The sequence below is a fragment of the Neopsephotus bourkii genome, unplaced genomic scaffold (assembly GCF_033783945.1).
Source record: "Neopsephotus bourkii isolate Nb327-2 ecotype Australia unplaced genomic scaffold, CSIRO-AGI_Nbou_v1 NB_1680, whole genome shotgun sequence".
Taxonomy (NCBI): Eukaryota; Metazoa; Chordata; class Aves; order Psittaciformes; family Psittacidae; genus Neopsephotus; species Neopsephotus bourkii.
The window spans coordinates 896,443-913,877 of record NW_026902154.1 but is presented as its reverse complement, the minus strand read 5'-3'; the positions used below and the strand labels follow the sequence as shown (position 1 = coordinate 913,877).

At 59.0% G+C, this 17,435-nt stretch overlaps 1 protein-coding gene across 2 annotated transcripts; it reads right to left on the bottom strand.

Annotated features, from left to right (window-relative positions):
• Positions 1 to 1,004: 1,004 nt before the first annotated feature.
• On the bottom strand, positions 1,005 to 17,035 carry FHOD1 (formin homology 2 domain containing 1). Of its 2 annotated transcripts, XM_061375926.1 has the most exons (24): positions 16,797 to 17,035; positions 10,696 to 10,802; positions 10,511 to 10,575; positions 9,129 to 9,196; positions 8,928 to 9,033; positions 8,708 to 8,802; positions 8,215 to 8,326; positions 8,015 to 8,109; positions 7,770 to 7,913; positions 7,455 to 7,663; positions 6,890 to 7,000; positions 6,582 to 6,605; positions 6,063 to 6,116; positions 5,474 to 5,640; positions 4,387 to 5,234; positions 3,968 to 4,120; positions 3,641 to 3,823; positions 3,291 to 3,410; positions 2,951 to 3,112; positions 2,676 to 2,866; positions 2,402 to 2,594; positions 2,170 to 2,323; positions 1,908 to 2,084; positions 1,005 to 1,400 (listed from the first exon to the last, which is right to left on the bottom strand). In XM_061375926.1, exons 1-24 carry the CDS (start codon positions 16,965 to 16,967, stop codon positions 1,318 to 1,320), a joined length of 3,792 nt encoding a protein of 1,263 aa, XP_061231910.1. In that variant the 5' UTR covers positions 16,968 to 17,035; the 3' UTR covers positions 1,005 to 1,317. The 2 variants fall into 2 exon arrangements, with proteins under 2 accessions (XP_061231910.1, XP_061231911.1); XM_061375927.1 differs by lacking the exons at positions 6,063 to 6,116; positions 6,582 to 6,605.
• Positions 17,036 to 17,435: the final 400 nt, after the last annotated feature.

The following is a 17,435-nucleotide window of genomic DNA, read 5'->3' as shown; positions in this document are numbered from 1 at the left end:
TGTCCAGCCTCGTAGGAGAGGGACAACCCTGAGCAAAGGTTAGCTTGGAGGAAGAGGCTGTCCCGCCTGTGGGGTTTTTCTTCATTCCTTGAAAGCCACAGGGACCTGCTGTGCAGGATTCAGGGCTGGAGGCAGCGCCGGGGCAGTGCCGAGGTGGAGCTGCTCTGATGGATGATGTGACACTGTTCCCAAATGCCTCTACCACAGGTGACAGTGCCCAAAGCATTACAGCTGGGAGAAGTGGATGCTCAGAAGTGGTACCCACCACCTAGCACCCACAGGGAACATCACAGCCAGCATCCAGTGAGGGTTGTAGCCTGTGCCCAGGATGGCATGAGTGATGCTGGGCCAACAGGTGGCATGTTCCTGCCTGGACATCTGCCAGTCCCCCATGGGCATGGTAGATGCTGCCCTTGCTGTGTTGACATGATGAGGCAGCCCCAAGCCCAGGGAGATGTGGAGCAACCTGCTCTAATGGAAGGCGTCCCTGCCCATGGCAGGGGTTTGGAACTGGATGAGCTTGAAGGACCCTTCCAACCCAAACCGATCTGGGACTGTGTTTCCCAGGCTTGCAGCCTGGCCAGGTTTGCAGGGGCAACATAGCTGCTGTGCCCTGAACTCACTGTGGGAGGGAAGTCACCTGGCCCCAGATCCACATCTACGTCTGGCTGAAATCCCCCAGGAGATGCTTGTAAAGGAGAGGTGAAGCTGGAGACAGGGCATAAATTCTTGATTTTGCTGCACTTCCCCCTTGTCCCACGCTGGAGCCGCTGCTCCTGCCCTTGAGCGTGCAGCCTTGAGCCTGCAGCACTGCTTGCTCCTGCTGGCGGGGTCTCCCCATGTGTCCTGGTAGAGAGGCGACCACACTGTCCATGGCAGGGATGACGGTCCCTGCAAGCCCAGTGCTTGTCCTGGGCAGCTGGGCTGCAGATGCAGTCGGGATGTGAATGCAGGCTTGGCACAGGGTACCCCAGCCTCTCCAGTGCACGGACACAGGACACTAGCAGCATGTCAATTATTTTATTACCACAGGGGCCACAGGCCAGACCCAGTTCCTGGACGGGGTCTGGGTCCAGCCCCTTTAACCCCTTTAATACTGTTGTGAAGATGAACCCAGAGTCTCCACGCCCATGCATGGGCACTGAGCATCCTCTATCCCCATAAGGCAGCTCCAGGGCATCATTCCCATCCTGCTGCCTGCACCTCCAGGGGCTGGAGGCCAGCAAGGAAAAGCAAGGTGAGACCAAGGATGCCAATCCCGGAGCAGCAGGAGCTGCCACCACCTCCTGCTGGTGGTGGGGAGCATCACAAGCCCCCTCAAACCTCCATGCCAGGTGTCCGCCCCAGGCCCAGTGCCTGCACAAGGTCATCGCTGAGCCCGCTCTTCAGCGTCCGTCTCACTGTGGGAAGAGGAGGATGTGGCACTGGCAGCATGAGCAGTGATGGCTCAGGGTGCCCACTGGACAGGGTAGCCCTGACATACTGGGGAGGGGTGGCAGTGGCACAGTCTGGTCTCAGTGTACAAGCTGCTGTGGCCTGGTGGGCTCAACATAGGAAGGAGCCAGGCAGGGTACGGGAACAAGGAGACAGAGATGGGACAAGGCATGGGGATAGAGCACGAGTACAGACACGGAGATGAGACAGGGATACAAAGATGGGAAAGAGTACAGGACAGAGTATAGGGACAAGGCTACAGAGGTGGGACAGGGTATGGGGACAGGGACACTGAGATGGGACAAAGTACAGGTACTGAGTAGAGCATGGGCAGAGAGACACAGAGCTGTGATAGGCACAAGAACAGGGACACGGGTGGGACAGAGAGAGAGAGATGGGACAAAGTACAGGGAAACAGGCAGAGCATACAGACCAGAGCCAGTAAAGGGCCTGGGGACAGGGCTAGGACTTACAGGACTTCCTATTGCCGCGGGACCTCCTGCGCTCCTTGTTGGCACAGGGTCGTGGGTTGGTGTTGTGAGTGACCGACTTCACAAGCTGGTCCATGATTTCATCTGAAGCATCATCTGGGGAGCTGGGAACATCCTCCTGGGCTGGAGAGCCCTGAGCCGGGCTGCTGTGCCCTGTCCCTGCAAAGGGACAAGCAGGATGCTGGCATCAGCTGTGCTCAGCCAGCTGGGCATGTCTCATGTGCCCCTGCCACCCCACTCCTACCCTGGCTGGAGCGGCTGCGGCGGGCAGGGTTGTCCGTGGGAGAAGCCAGCAGACTCTTCATGCTCTCGTGACCTGCTTCCATCTGCTCCTTGGGGCTGCTGGACACCACGGCAGGTGGGGAAGCAGTCTCGGCGATGCCGAAGAACTTCTCTGTCTACAGCGGGAGGAGATGCAGGCATCAGGGACCTGGCGAGCATCACCTGGTGGTGGTGACAGCCGAGTGTGCCTGTACCTCAGTGATGAGCCGTCCCCGGGTCTTGTTGCGCTCACGGTGCGCAGCCCGTTTCTTCTGCTGCTGCAGGACGCGCTCCCGGCACGTGCGGTATTCCAAGGCAAACTCCCGCAGCAACTTGCAGATGGGAGTCACCTTCACATCCCGCGCCGCACTCACCGGATACCCCAGGTACAGCAGGAAGGAGTGAAACCTGCAGGGACACTGGTCATGAGAGGCCAGCCACAGGACCGAGGGGGTTCCCCACTGAGCCCCCAAGCCCTGAGCCACCGACCTGTTGAGGACGCGCCTGTGCACCACCTTCAAGACAACTATGCGCTGGGTGCTGTCCTTGAGGAACTCTGTCAGCTTGGTTTTCAGCACTGGCTTGGTCTCGTGCTTGGCAATCACCTTCAGGTTGTCCCAGGAGGCCCTGCACCTCCGCTCCAGTTGCACCAGGCTGTTGGCGAGCTCGTCAAAGTCAACCTGGAAGAGCAAGATGTCAGCATTTGGCCATGCTGTGGAGCTGGGCAGCTTTGCCTTGTGTAGGTATCATCTGCCTCGCCTTACCTTGGCAGAGCGGGTGATGGAGGCAATCTCCGAGTAGAGGTCAGTGGTTTCTGGGAACTTCTCTACCACCATCTGGCAGAGATGGTGGAGCAGGGACTGCCGGTGCACTGTGTCCTTCACTTCCGAGACCTTTTCTAGGTAGCTCAGCTCAAAGCCTCTGCTCTGAAACCATAATGGACTCAGCAAGTCCTTCTCCATCTCTCCTCCAGCACACCGCCAGTCCTCAGACCCAGCAGCATCACCCAGCCTCAGGTGCCACCCCAAGCTCCCATGCACCATGGCTCATCCTGTGCTTGCAGCACTCACAACAGGCCACATCCCTCCACACCCTGCTTCTCACCTGGGAGCCATTCAAGAAGTTGCCCACGGCCAGCAGTGTGGCCAGGATGCACTTGAAGGTGTGGTTTTTAGCCAGCTGCTCCATGCCCACCTTCAGATCAAAGAGTGGCTCTGCAATCTCCTGGAACAGGAGAGATGCAGATGAGACCCCTTGGCCACCCCCCGCTTAGGAACTTCAGCATTCAGTCTTGCCCATGTGGTCAACCCAAGCCTGTGCTTGCCTTGGGGACCTGCAGCCCATCCAGAGCCAGGATGGGCACCTCCTGTACTTGGACATGGCTGGTCCCCACTTGGGTCAGAGCTCAGCATTGCTGGGGCTGGGAGGGCACAGTGGAGTACATGGCTCTGTACCTGCTCCAGGCTCTCATAGTCCAGCTTGAAGGCCCAGAGCTGGAGCCTGGCTGTGAGGTCACTGATGGAAGACAGGGAGAGCAGGAACTGCTCTGCAGAGCCCAAGGGCACGTCAGGGTTAGCCAGCTGGGCCTCCTGGATCTTCTGCTTCTCCTCCTCGGTTGGAACCATGGTCAGGATTTTCTAGAGCAAGGAGGGATGTGTCAGACTCCAAACATGTCACCATGAGATATGTCACCCAGGGCTGGTGGTGGCAGGGAGGCCTGCTGGCTGGGGGAAATGACCTATATGAGGACCTCAGGGGGGCTGAGCTTCTCTTGTGCTCACCTCAATCCCTTCCTTACTGACTGCAAACTCATCGAAGTTGAGCACAGCTGTCTTGATGATGTGCACAGGCGGCAGTACCGTGAGGCCAATGTTGATAGCATTGCTCCTCTTGGGGTCCAGCACCACAACCACCTTCTTCCCGTCAATGGCCTTCTGCAAAGAGGACAGGATAGATGGGGACAGGAAAGCAAAGGGCTTCCTTCAAGAAAACACAATGGACACAATGAGCTGATCAGAGAGCTGGCGGTAAACCAAACCCACACACCCTCTGTCACTGTCCCTGCCAAGTCTCCAGGCTGCAGGTACACATCCTCAGCAGGGGGTAGGTGACAGTGCATGCCTAGGGTCCCCAGAGGAATTAACAGCCTTCCTCCCACCCCTCAAGTCCCCTTGGCTGATGGGTACCAGCCCACGGGTACCTTTGAAGTTGGTACTTCCTTTGACCGTGACTCAAAGAGATGTTCCAGTTTGGCAGTATTGACTTCAACGCTCTGCAGGGACGCCCACAGCGTCGCATGGCCAAACCTGCCTGTCCCCACAGTGCCATCTAGCTGCTTCAACTCCTTCCAGAAGAGCTTCACTGTCTTCTTCTTGGCCTCAGAGGGACCATCCATTACGGAAGCGCCTGGCAGCCCTGGCAGGGGTGGGCAGCCGGGGACTGCAAGAGGTGGAGGTGGTGGGCAGCCAGAAAATGCAGGAGGTGGAGGTGGAGGTGGTGGGCAGCCGAGGGCAGCAGGAGGTGGAGGGGGAGCCATTAATGCTCCAGCTTTTGTTGCTTCAATTGCAGGAGGGAGCAAGGAGCCGTTGGTTATCGGCCCCGTGTCCAGAATGTCAAAGTCTTCTTCTTCCCCCAGATCAGTGAAGTCCAGGTCCTTGATCTTCAGCTGTGCAGAGCTGGCTTCCAGGCGCTCCCATGTCAGCTCCACATCCTTCTTGATGGGCATCATCCCAGTGTTCTCCAGCTTCTGTGTGTGGGTCTCAGCATCTACACTGGACATGGCACGCGCCAGCTTGGCATGAGCACTAGCCACCGGCCCATCTGGAGCCCTGCCACAGGGCCAGGTGCCCTCCTGCTCCTGACTGCCACCTCCAATGGCATCCGTCATCACCTCACCCTGGACCAGGGCAGATGAGGGGACGTCAGGGGAGATCTTCTCCCTCCCTGGCTCTGAGGAGCCTTTAGCGTAGAGCATGTCCAGCAAGAACTTGGTGTCGGAGGAGATGGTGCTGCAGGAGTCAGTGGTGTCACACTGAGCCAGGCAAGACCCTGCAGTGAGAGGGGTAGAGGCTGCAGTAACTGTGCTGGGCTGCACATAGGGTTGGGGCCCTGCTTCTTGGTGGGCTGTGCTTGGATGCCGGTGTTCGGAGTGGGACAGGGAGGCACCACCCAGCTTCTCCATGGCTCTGAGTATCAGGCATGGGCTGGGGGGCAGAAAGGCCACTAATGCTCATTTTGGGGACCCCAATGAGCCCAGAGCCAGGGACACGTACCCTGGAAACACCTACTTGTGTTGGGTGTCTCCATGCTGCACTCAGGGGTACTGCTATCCCTTTCCCAAGCGAGAGTGGTGGGATGCTGCAGCGCAGCATCACCGAGGGCATTGAGCCATCCCTTGGACGTGGAAGAGATCTTCTCCTTCTGGGCTGCAGCCAGGTTCTCCAGGAAGCGAGCTCTGCAAGACAGGGGCAGATGTTGGCCAGGAGCAAGGCAGGGACGGGGATGATTGGGACAATGGGCAAACCATGCCACGTCACACTGCACAGCCAGCCCCACAGCACAGACACCCCCTGCCTGGGCCACACAACATCAGGAACACGGAGGATTCAACCTCCTCTAGGTGCTGCAGAGAGGCAGGTGATGCCACTACGGCCTGGGGACAGTCCCATGGGAGCCAAAGGCTCATGTCTTTGTCACCTTTTGACCCAGCAGACCTGGTGCTCACTGCAACCCTCATCCAAAAGCTACAAAACCCGGGCAGAGACTGGTGGGGACCATCCTGCTCTGCATGCCCTGTGTGCCCAGAGCCCAGAAGCCTCCAGCAGGTGCTGGCCAAAGGAAACACACACCTGGAGACACACGCATGCCTCTACTTACTCAAACCTCCTCAAAATAGGCTTGTCCCCATGCAAGGAGGGGGCATCCTCCCGCCTGAGGGAAAACAGGGGTTAGCCCCCACTGCTGCCAGACTGCCTGGGCTCGTGCCTCCTGCACACCCCCTCTGGCAGCCCTCCAACACGGGACCCTTGTCCTGCTGTCACCCCGTGGATCTGGGGTTCACTGGGGAGCCAGGAGATGCCCAGCAAATCCCTTTCTGCCCAGGCACAAAATCCATTAGGTGCTGGTGAGATGGTGCAGCATCCACTGCACCACAGCCACCCAGTTTGACACCAGGAATGCAATGCCAGCCCCCTGCCAGCCCCAGGGCAGGCTGTGCCACCCCCAGAGGGACATCTCACCCTAGAAGGTGGGGAGAAGAGGGTGCCATCACCCCGTGATGACGGCTCAGAGGGGAGAGGCAAGGGATGGGGATAGAGAGTGGGGCAGGACAGTGCCCGCTCCCACCAGAGCATCGCTCTGGGAAGGAGTACACACATGCAGAGCCCAGGCACTTACCAGACAGGGGCAGTTTGGCGCAGCCTGCAAAAGGAAAGATAGAAAAGAGTAGGCAGAGAAGAGGTCAAGCGTGGACAAGAGCAAGAGCGAGGAGCTGCTGGAGAGGAGCTGTGCACGCGTGAAGGACACCCTGGAGTCCCTGGCCGGTCCCTCTCAGACATCCCCTGCCCCTGTCACACTTCTCTCCATCCCTGGTGCCTACCTAGACCCTGTTTCCCTGCATTGACACGGGTGCACCCCACAATCCTGGGAGCCCCCCTGCCACCCCGGGGGGACCCCTGTGCACCCAGCCCCTCCTGGCTCCTTACTTGTAGACACTGCGCTCGCCTGGGGCTGGAGGCTGCTCCTTGTCAGCCGGAGGGGAGGCCAGTGAGAGCTGCACAGTGGATGCGCTGCTGAAGACACTGCTGGGACACGGGCTGGAGAAAGAGGTGGCAGGGAATGAGGGCAAGTCCTGCAGAGCTGCCCTCACCCTGGCACTGAGAACAGACCTGAGCACTGCTCACGCTCTATCTCAGCATCTTCACCACAGAACCACATAATCCCAGGCTGGTTTGGGGTGGAGAGGACCTCAAAGCTCATCCAGTTCCACCCCCCTGCCACAGGCAGGGACACCTTCCACTAGAGCAGGTTGCTCCAAGCCCCTGTGTCCAACCTGGCCTTGAACACTGCCAGGGATGGGGCAGCCACAGCTTCTCTGGGCACCCTGTGCCAGCGCCTCAGCACCCTCACAGGGAAGAGCTTCTGCCCAAGATCTAACCTGAACTTCCCCTGTTTCAGTTTAAACCCATCACCCCTTGCCATATTGCTACAGACCCTGATGAAAGAGTCCTGGGACCATCCCCACCTTGGGCCACCTCCAGCCAAACTCACTCTGTTGGGCTGCTCAGCATGGGCACAGCTGGGGTGTCCTCAGTGGGGGGCTCCTTTGGGGTTCCAGGGGACCCAAGCTGTGCATCAGGACCAGGCTCTGGGCCGCCACCCTGGGATCGCCATCCACGCCGGCCCTCGTCTGTCCTCCTCCGGTCCTTGCGTCCCCCCGGGGGCGGCTCTTCCACCCCATCCTCCAGCTTGAGAGCACTCTGTGGAGGGAACAGGAGGGCACGTCAGCCCCGCCACCCCATCACTCGCTCTCCCTGCTGCCCCAGGACACGGTGCACGGTCAGACCCCACAGAAGCCACACTCACCTCGTAGAGTGTGAACTGGTGCTTCAAGTCCAGGTCAGTGCCCTTGCTGCCTAGAAACTGCTGCACCACTTGTTCCATGCCCTGCTGCTCCAGGCAGTCCGTCACATCGTAAAACGTATCCTGGTCTGGGAGCGCTGCCAGTGTCTAAGCAGGACCAAAAGGATGGTGCTGAGACCAGTGTGACCCACACTGAGCCCTGCCACTGTGGGCAGGCACCAAAGGGACACCCTGCCACCCCCCCGGACCTTGTTGATCAGTGTCATGGCAAAGACCAGCAGCTCCGTGTCAGCCCCGTTGCGTTGCTCCAGGACAGCCATCAGGTTGGACCATGGACAGGTTCCTAGGAAAAGTGGCCCATGCCAGTGACACACGGGAAAAGGACACATACACACACACACAGGTTGTCCCCCGGTGGGGACCTTGCAGAGGCTGGTGCTGCACCCACCTCTTGCCTGGTCCACGGCATTGACGGCGTGGATGACAAGCAGGGCATTGGGCTCTGTGTACTCCACAAACACCAGCAGCAGCTTCAGAGCCATCTTCACCACCAGGCGATACTGGGACAAGGGACAGTGGCTGGGATGGCAGTGGTGTTTGCTGGGTCACCATGCTCTGGGGCTGGGGCTTTGCCATGGGACCACAGACTGGCCTGCATCTATGATGCTGATGGGCAACAGGCACTGGGAAGGCACCTGGAGTGGGACCTTTTTGCTCAAACTTTCTGCCCAGGAGCATGGTCACATCAGGATGGGGAACTCTAGAAACCTGCATGGCTTCCAAATCACTGGGAGCAGAACCCAACACATACAAAGGGCACTGAGCCCGAAGGAAAAGGATGGGATAAATCCCCTATGAGACAGTGCAAGGAAGACGGCCACAGGCAGGGAAGGAGGGTGCGGTGAGGGGCACAGGCAGCCCCCAGGGAAACGGGAGCTTACTGGGCTTCCTGACAGAGTGTAGAGCCACTGGACAGTCTCGTTGTGGTTGATGACACCCTGCATCCCATCCACAAAGAGCATGATCTGGCTCAAGGCTGCAAGGCAGAGAGCAGGCAGGGTCACAGCACAGCAGAGATAGGGCTTTTCTTGGAGGGGGCTGCCACCCCCCGCTCCAAGAGCCAGCCTCCCTCCCTAGGGATGAGAGGTGCCCAACACCAACCCCGGAGGATGTAATTCTGGTAGTTCTGGTCAGCCTCTGCCCCCACTTTGATGAGGCACGTCAGCCCGTCCAGGTTCACGAACTCCGGCACCAGGTCCTTGTCCTCCTGCGGGGCAAAGGCCAGGTGTTACCAGTGTGGGGAGGCAGGGGTGGGCTGCCAGCCCCCAGGGAACCCCCTGAGCCCCACCAGCATCACTGTACCTGAAAAAGCTGCTTGAGGGAGAAGAGAGATCGCCGCAGCTCCGGCCCCTGCGAGTTGTACAGCTTCTCTGGAAGGAAAGGACTGATGCTGAATCGGGGCTCTGGAATGCTGCCAGCTGCCTGGGAAAGCCCCTCAACTCAGCTCAACCCTGCGCTGTCATCCCATGATGTCGGCATTGCCCCCGGGTGGAAGCAGCTGCAGCTCCACAGCTGCTTATTTCGGCCATGCCACCTTCCAATTTCCTTTTGTTTTGCCTTCTTTTTCTGCCTGGCAATGACACAAATATCCCCTCTGGCTTCCTGTGCATAACCGAAACAGGAACAAGGGCAAGAGGCTGAGCTACTTTTAGCCATCACTCCTTACACGTTTGCCCTGGAGTCCCCAGCAGCCCCACAGCTTGGGAAAAGCTGCAGGATGGGGATGGGAAGGATGGCAGCATGACAACGGCTCGGGGACAGAAGGACAGTCATTGGGAAGGAGACTATGTGCTTATGGGGATGGTGCCTGCGGGCAGGAGCCTGCACAGAACAGCCAGGGCAATGGGAAACTGGAAAGCTCCACTTAAGCAAATGTGCAGACCAAAGCCACTGGGAGTCAGCACTTCCTGCATCCAAACCTTGAGTTATCTGAGCATCCCATTGTATTTGGGTCAGGCTTATGCGTGTAACAGGCCAGAAGCAAGCTGTGCAAGGAACCCTCGAGTAATGCTGACAGGGCTCTGTAAAACATGAGGTCCCAGCAGCCTCCTCTGCTCAGTTATCAGCTTGTCAGAGCAGCCAGAGGGAAAACAGAGCACCCCAGAGGGAGAGCAGAGAGTCCAGAGCTCAGCCGGAGCCTGGGAAATGCTCACAAAGAGCATGACCCCGATCCTGGTCTTCCTGACCCTTCCCGCGTCACTCAGGCTTGGCTGCAGCCCTGCCTGGCCAGCTGATACCCGGCCAGAGCTGCTCTGCTCAGCGCTTGTTTCCCCTCTTGCTAAGGAGGAAAGAGGCTTTGGCACTCCTGAGCCTTGTGCAGGACCTCCGAGCAGGCAGCCCCAAGGTGCAGCAGCGCTTTCTGCTGCGCAAAACTATTCATTTGCATCCTGCAAGGCTGTATTTAGAGCTTGCCTGAATGACCCCGAGTATCTGCAGTGGGTGGTGGGCTCCCAGCCCAAAGGGCAAAAGTCCTGATCTCTGAGGATGGAGGGGATTAACCCAGCAGGTCCCCACCAGCCTCATGGGGTCCATGTCCCTGCACCTCTGGGAGGGGTTATGGGGCAGAAGCAGCCCTGGACTGGATTGCTCCCTCTTTCCATCACAAAAAGCCTGTCCAAAACTCACGGCAGAGATCAAGCCACCACCTGGGGAGGGGGACAAGCAGCTGGAGAAGGAGGACTCACCAATGATGGCGTGGACTCGGACAGAGAGCTGTGTGCGCAGGATCAGGGTTGGCCGTCTCCCCTTCCTAGGGCCAGGAGAAACTGTGTGAGCATCTGCAGTGGAATCACCATGGCCCCCAGTGTTCACATGCACATGGGGTCCCCGTGTCCCATCCCTGGGGGGTTGGGCACCCCATGTGCCTCACCTGACCTCCTCGTAGAAACTTTCCAGATCATCCTTCTGCTCCAGCAGAGATAAGTCAAGGTCCAGGTAGTGCCCAGAGGGTGAGACTTGGAGCGTGCAGTCCTCCAGCTGGGGATGCAGACAGGATGGCTGAGCCCCAGTGCCCAACACAGCCCTCCCGGCTCCCAGAGGATGCAGCACACCTGGGTCACCCTGCTGCCCACACCGAGCCCACCCAGCAGCCACATCCCACAGCGGGACGGCAGGTCCCATCCTGAACCCATGGGGAGATGCTCTGGCACCCTCCAATGGCAAACAGAAGAAACATGGAGCCCCAGGCTGGGAAAAGGCAGAGCGAGGGCGGTGCCAGGCTCCTTGGCAGATTTGCACCCTGGGGCTTAGTCAGCACCAGGGCAGGACCTGTCTCCTGCAGGGCTAGTGCCAATGAACTGCCTCCACCTGCACAGACTGGGTCTGTGGGGCCACCAAGGCACAAGAGGACACCCCAAACAGGGGAAGACCCTAGAGGGGTGTCCCCCGGTGATGCAGCCTCTGGCTCAGCGCACAGCCACGTGGCATCTTCCAGCTGACTGACCCAGAAAAGCACAGCCCAAGGCAAGGCTGGGGTGAGGCCATCTCTCTTAGAAGTCCACGTACAGCACCCATGGTGAACCCTGACAGGCAGGCACAGCACCCGGGGGTGCTCCAGAGCCCCTGAACTGCCTGGGACCCAGCAGCACCCTACAGCACCCAGGGATCCTGTGTGAGCTCCTGATGGGAGCAATTTGCCCTCAAGGTGTATGTAGGGGCAGAGGGAGCCCAAATGCCTGCCTGATCTTGCCAGCACCCTGCACATCTGGACCTGTTCCTAAAGCATCTGCAGCACTCCCTCACCCTACCTCCAAGGAACTGATGCTCCGTCCCAACTGCCCACAGCAGTTGGTGTGTAACCACCTGGGGAGCTGAGCTTCAGGGGTAAAACCCCATGATTAATGTGACTACTGCTGCCAAAAAAAGCAATGAGCACAAGCAGCAACCAGGGGAAGAGAAGTGAGGCTCATCAGTCACTTAAAAACCCACCCCAATTTCAGCCCCAAACTGCACACCCTGTGGTCGCAGCTTCTCTGCCTTTACCACCAATGCCTTTCCCCACCATGGCTCTGGCCACCCTCAAGGGACCCACAGCAGTGCTGCGTATGGCTCCTGCATCTCACTGGGATTGCTTTCCATGAAGCCCCACGTCCTCAAGTCACACGAGCTCACACACGACTTCACTGTGAGCATGACGGCAAACCTGAGGGCAAGGAAGAACTGCCACGTGCATTAACACCATTAACAACTCTGACTAAGCCTTGGATAAGAAGCAGTTTGGCAGGGTACTGCTGCTGGGTTGTTCATATTCATAGTATCCTACTCCACCTCCAGCAGTTGCTGGCCATGCCAGCCAGCCATGGCAACCTGCACCAAACACAGCCTTGCCCTGAGCTGCACTCCCAGCCGCCAGCCCTGCCTCTGCGTAGGGTGTTTGCTCATGCTGGCCCCATGCAGGGTTTGATGCAGGGGAAACCTTCAATGCCTCCACAGGGACAGACTCTTACACGCATTCATATGCCCCCCTGTGCACCCCTGCATCCTCCCAGGCATCCTCCCAAGCACCCCTGCATCCTCCTAGGCTGCATCCCCCTGAGTATCCCTTCAGCCAAACCCACATCCTCCTGGGCATCTTTGTAACCTCACAAGCACCCCTTTAGGCAACCCTGCATCCTCCTGGGAATACCCACATCCTCTCAGGCATCCCCTCAGGCATTCCCACATCCTCCCAGGCACCACTGCATCCTCCTGGGCACTCAAACACAGTACAGAGCAACTCCCATGGCCCCAGCACAAAAGCTTTGCCTTCTCTGGGCAGCCAGAACCCCAGCAAGCCGGAGTTCACATCCCCAGCTCCTCTTGGGGCCGGTGACATGTCCCAGCTGGCGGGGTAGGCCAAGCCCCTGGGACCCGACCCCGCATGTTTCCCGTGTGAGCTTGGCAGCACTCCCCACGAGGGACGCTCCAAACGATGGGCCCAGCTTTGGCTGCACCCCCCCGGCAAGCAGCAGCCCCCGGGGATGGGACAGGCTGTCCCAGGCTCACACTGCCCTGCCAAACATCTCAGGACAGCATCTCCACCCCAGGGAGCACCGACTGAGGCTCTGAGCTGGGACCCCAGGGCTGTGCTGCTGGGGACAGCACACTGGGGTCATGGGGTGAAGACAGCTCCTGGTGTGGGGCAGCTCTGATCCATCCACCTCTTGCCTGTAAATCCATTTTAAGATGAGCTGAGCTTCAAGTGTCATGGGGACTTGCAGGGGAAGGAGAGCATCCCACGCTCACACCTCCAGCCCAAGGCTCCAAGGAGGCCCACGCACCCCCAGCAGTACTGGTGTCCTTCATCTGCTACGTGGGGAGGTTCTGGTGTCTCCCTGGTGCCAGCCCCAGTGTGGGACCAGGACCCCATGGTCCAGAGAGGGGTTTGCCTGTGTTAAAAAAGCCCCACTCTACCTATGCTGATGCCTCAGACCCAAGACATGGGTAAGGCAGGAACACATGGATCTCCCTGATCCTACCAACACCTACCATTGCGGCTGGCTTTGCAGCTCAGCAACAACACACATGCTAGGCAAGTGATTCCCCAGGGAAAGCCAGCTCCCCTCAGGGTGGGGCTGCCCCCCTGAACCATGGGATGTGATGGAGACATCCTCCACCCACAACTGAACTGGTGCCATGCACCATGGCATCACGTCTTCCTGTTCACCCATATCATGGCATTCCCACGCGGGAGGATGCTCCACGGCTGGGCAGTGAATATCCTCCTTATCTGCCAGCAGAGGAAACGCTTTCCCCTTTCTCCAACGCTTTCTTTCTGCACTGACCACAGTTTGCTGGTGTTGCTCTAGCTCTTCTAGGAGGGCCACGGGGGAAATACAGAAAAAACTCTAATATTTGCTGCATCTGAAGGAGGAGTTAAATACAAAACAACCCCAACCAGCAACCAAGTGCGTTCACTGATGTTCTGTTTCAGGGCTCAGAAGGTTGTTTATTGGAAGGCTTTTGGTCCTGCCTGAACCTACCTGATGGACAGCAGCAAGTGGATGGGAGCACTGCCATTACCTTATCATGGGGGGGAAAATCCATCCCAGGGCCAGGAGGGGTCCCTGGAGGTCACCCAGAGCTGGCCCAGAATTGCGCACCTGCTCGCAAACGGTCCTTGCTGCTCCTCCAGCCAGGCTTGTTGCTCTTTAACAGAGCCCATGTTTCTCACCAACAGACCCAAGGCAACCGGAGGATCCCAGTCCCAGTGAGCAGCCGGCACCCCGGCAACGCCATGGAATGAAGCCTGTCTGCAGCTCCCACCCTGGGACCCATGCATGGACACTGCTGGGAGCTGGGAATCACCAGAGGCTGCTGAGCACCAGCACTCGGCCCTAACCATTTGGCAAGAAGCAAACAGCAGTTTCAAAGTGCTGCTGCGGACCCCATCTCACCACTTCCATGCCTGTCTGAGGTGAAGCGGGGCAAAGACCTTTGGCAAAGCCCCCCTTGAGCCAGTTAGGAAATAGAGGACAATGGGGCAGCGGGATGGGGCTCACGCACTTCGTAAGTGCACAAGCAGCTCTCCTCTATCAAGCCTGAGGGCTTGCAGTGAGCTTTTGGCACCAAGGACAGAGAGCTGTTTGCTTTCCCTGGGTTTCCAGTGGGGGAAGGGGAAAGTAATGCTCCAGCCCCTGCGTTATGCAATTACTTGGAAAAATCCCTATATCTCTGGGGCAAGGTAGTGCAGCGGCATTTGGGGACCTTCCCTGTCAAAACCTGCTTGTGGAGGTTCAGACAAGGCCCACGCCCAGCACGAGCATCACCCAAGGGTACCAGAAAAATGCTGGAGAGCAGGAGAAGATAGTATCAGCCTGCAGCTGAACAATGAGGCAGCACAAACAAAGCAGGAAGGTATTTCCAAGCACAAACACGTTTTCCGGACAGCATGAAAAAGTCATCAGCGGTGGGCTGAGCTGCAGGAGAGGAAGCACTGGGGGTGTCATGGGGCAGGACAGGCTGTTCAAGGCAGTGATACTGGTATGAGAAACATCCTGCTCATCTTATCCAGGCTGTTCCCAGCTCTGGAGCAGCTCTGTTGTGCCCAGGGAGGGCAGGATGCCACTGGTCCCCCACGGCAGAACCCCTGGGGTTCTATGGTTCATCCTCCTCTGGTGATGTGGGGACCTCTGGTTGCATTCTGACAGCCACTGCATCCTCCTCCCTGTGCTGCTCAGCTCTGGGCACGCTGCCCCGCAGAACAAGCCTGGCACCAGGCACCCCTGGCTGATTCTTATTAACAGCTAGTTCCTTGGGAAAAACCTGACTGTTCATTTACTAATTTTAGGGCAGCGAGTAATGGAGCTGAGCACTACCTGGCACGAGGGGCACCAAGGAAGGTTTCTGCTCATCGTACCAGTGTAATGACATCTGAGCAGTTCCAGGGTGCCAGCTCTACATTTGGACTGAACCAGGTGGCTCGGGAGAGTGACCTTGCTCCACAGGCTGTAAATCCCGGTGCAGAGGCTCCCAATGAACACATCGTCTCATGCAAATCCCAGCCAGCATCCCAAATTGTCAGGCTGGGCTGTGGCTCAGAAAGCTCTACGTAATAAAGGGATCATGGTTTATAATCTATATAACTCATATAAATGAGGACTCTGCCTTATAAACCCAAAGCAGGGTCCTATCTGCAACTGTCACCAAGAGTTACAAGATGCAGGAAAACCACAGATAAAAAAACATCCAGAGCTTGACTTAGGCAGAGAACAGAGCCCGAAATCCCAGATCAACACGCCTCTCCTGCACACAGGACCAGTCTGCAGCACTCCTGTCCTAGGGAACGCCATACCCAGCCCCCCCGTGTCACCACACAGCACCCCCGGATGGCGATCCCGTTACAGCCAGCTTCTGCCCGCGAGGAGAGCACACGCCTGAAATCTGAGTTTGCTCCATTCGTCATGTCTCGGGGCTGGTTGTTCCCAAACAAACTCCATTTAGTCACCACCTAAAAATCCCATGATGACGATGACACGAGACACTGCCGCTTTGCTCCAAGGAAAATGAAAAGTGGGTTAAAAGGGAATGTTTTGTGGTGCAGGCAAAAGTCTCGCAGTGATCCCCTCTCCCTGGCAGGGCAGCAAGCGCAGTGCCAGGCACATGAAACTGATTTCCCCCTCCTGCTGCCTCCATCTGTCCTCTCCAGCTATGGGCAGGGTACACTGCCCCTGCCTGCCTGGGTTCCTGCCTGCACTCCTGCCGTGCTGCAAGACAGAAGTGCTCAACTATTGCCAAAGCTCTGCTGGTCCCACACTCATAAGGAAAACAAGCTTATCCCCACCCTGTAAAGGATGCTCTGACAGCACCACTCCAGCAAGACACCCCAAAGGGAAGGTCCCCTTCTCCCTAGCCTCTTTTACCCAGCCTGGAGCAGGCCTGAGGCCACACAAGCAAGAAACGGAGCCTTGCTTTGGCTTTGGCCTCGGCCTCCTGCCTTCCTCCTGGACGGAGGAAATTGCTCAGCACAAGTTTCCGCTAAAGGCTGCCGGTGGACCGGCGGGGTGAAGCCCTGTGGTCCTCCGGCCCCACCGGCACCTCCCCAGAGCCCGCGCGCTGCAGTGAGTGGGGATGCTGGCCCGGTCCCCCCGGTGTCAGGGAGCGGTGTGCTCCCTTCGGGGCTCGGCTCTGCTCTGCTCCTGGAACCGAGTGTGAAGGGTGGATGCTGGGGTAGGAGACCGCTGCCTGGGTCAGCCCCGACGAGATGGGAATGGACGCATGCCCTCATCCTGCTTCCCTCTGCCCGGGTTCCTGCCTGCTCTGAGCAAGCACATTCTCTTCCTCCCCGCCGACTCATCCGGTGCCGGCCGAGAACCGGCATCTCCCGCAGAGGGCTCACGGATTCCGCCGTGACTCACACCGGGAGCACTGTCCGTGCTCCGGCGGGGGCACACCGCCCAGTCCCTCACCTCCCCTCCGCGCTCCTTCCAGCCCACTCCCGACTCCAGCCCTGTGCCTGCCCGCCTTCCCCGCCCGCCCGTGGCTCCCCCTCACCGGCAGCGGAGCCCCGACCAGGCGGTGCAGCGAGGGCAGCTGCGCCCCAAGAGGCAGCGCCTCCACCACGGCATAAACGGGGGCTCGCCGTGGCTCCGGGAAGCTGCCGCAGCCGAAGGGGTCCGAGTCCTCCAGGTACTGGATCCGGCACTGAACCGCCACCTCCGCCATGACGCCACCACCGCGGCCGCCGCTCCACCACCGGAGCTGCGCAGGAGGCCACGCCCCCCTCCGAGCCCACCCCCCCGAACACACCCCCTAGGATGGCCACGCCCCCATCCCCCTCCCGGCCACGCCCCCTCCGATACGAACCGCTCGGGGCTCGGGGCGCCCTCCCGCGGCCGCCGGACGGCTCCCGGGGATGCTCCGGGGGATGCTGTAGGGGGTGCTCCAGGAGTACTCTGGAGGGATCCGGCGGAAGCTTCGGAGGACTCCGGGGGATGCTCCAGGGGAGGCTCCGGCGATGCTTCGGCGGGCTCCAGGGGGGTCTGGGGGATGCTCCAGCGGGCTCCGTGGGGCTCCGGGGTGCCGGTGGGTCTTACTCACCCCAGAGCTGGGGGAGAACGGGGCAGCTTAGTGCCTCCAAGGCCGGTGTTGATGCAAACGAGATCGTTGCGCATGCAGGGTGTTGCTGTTAAC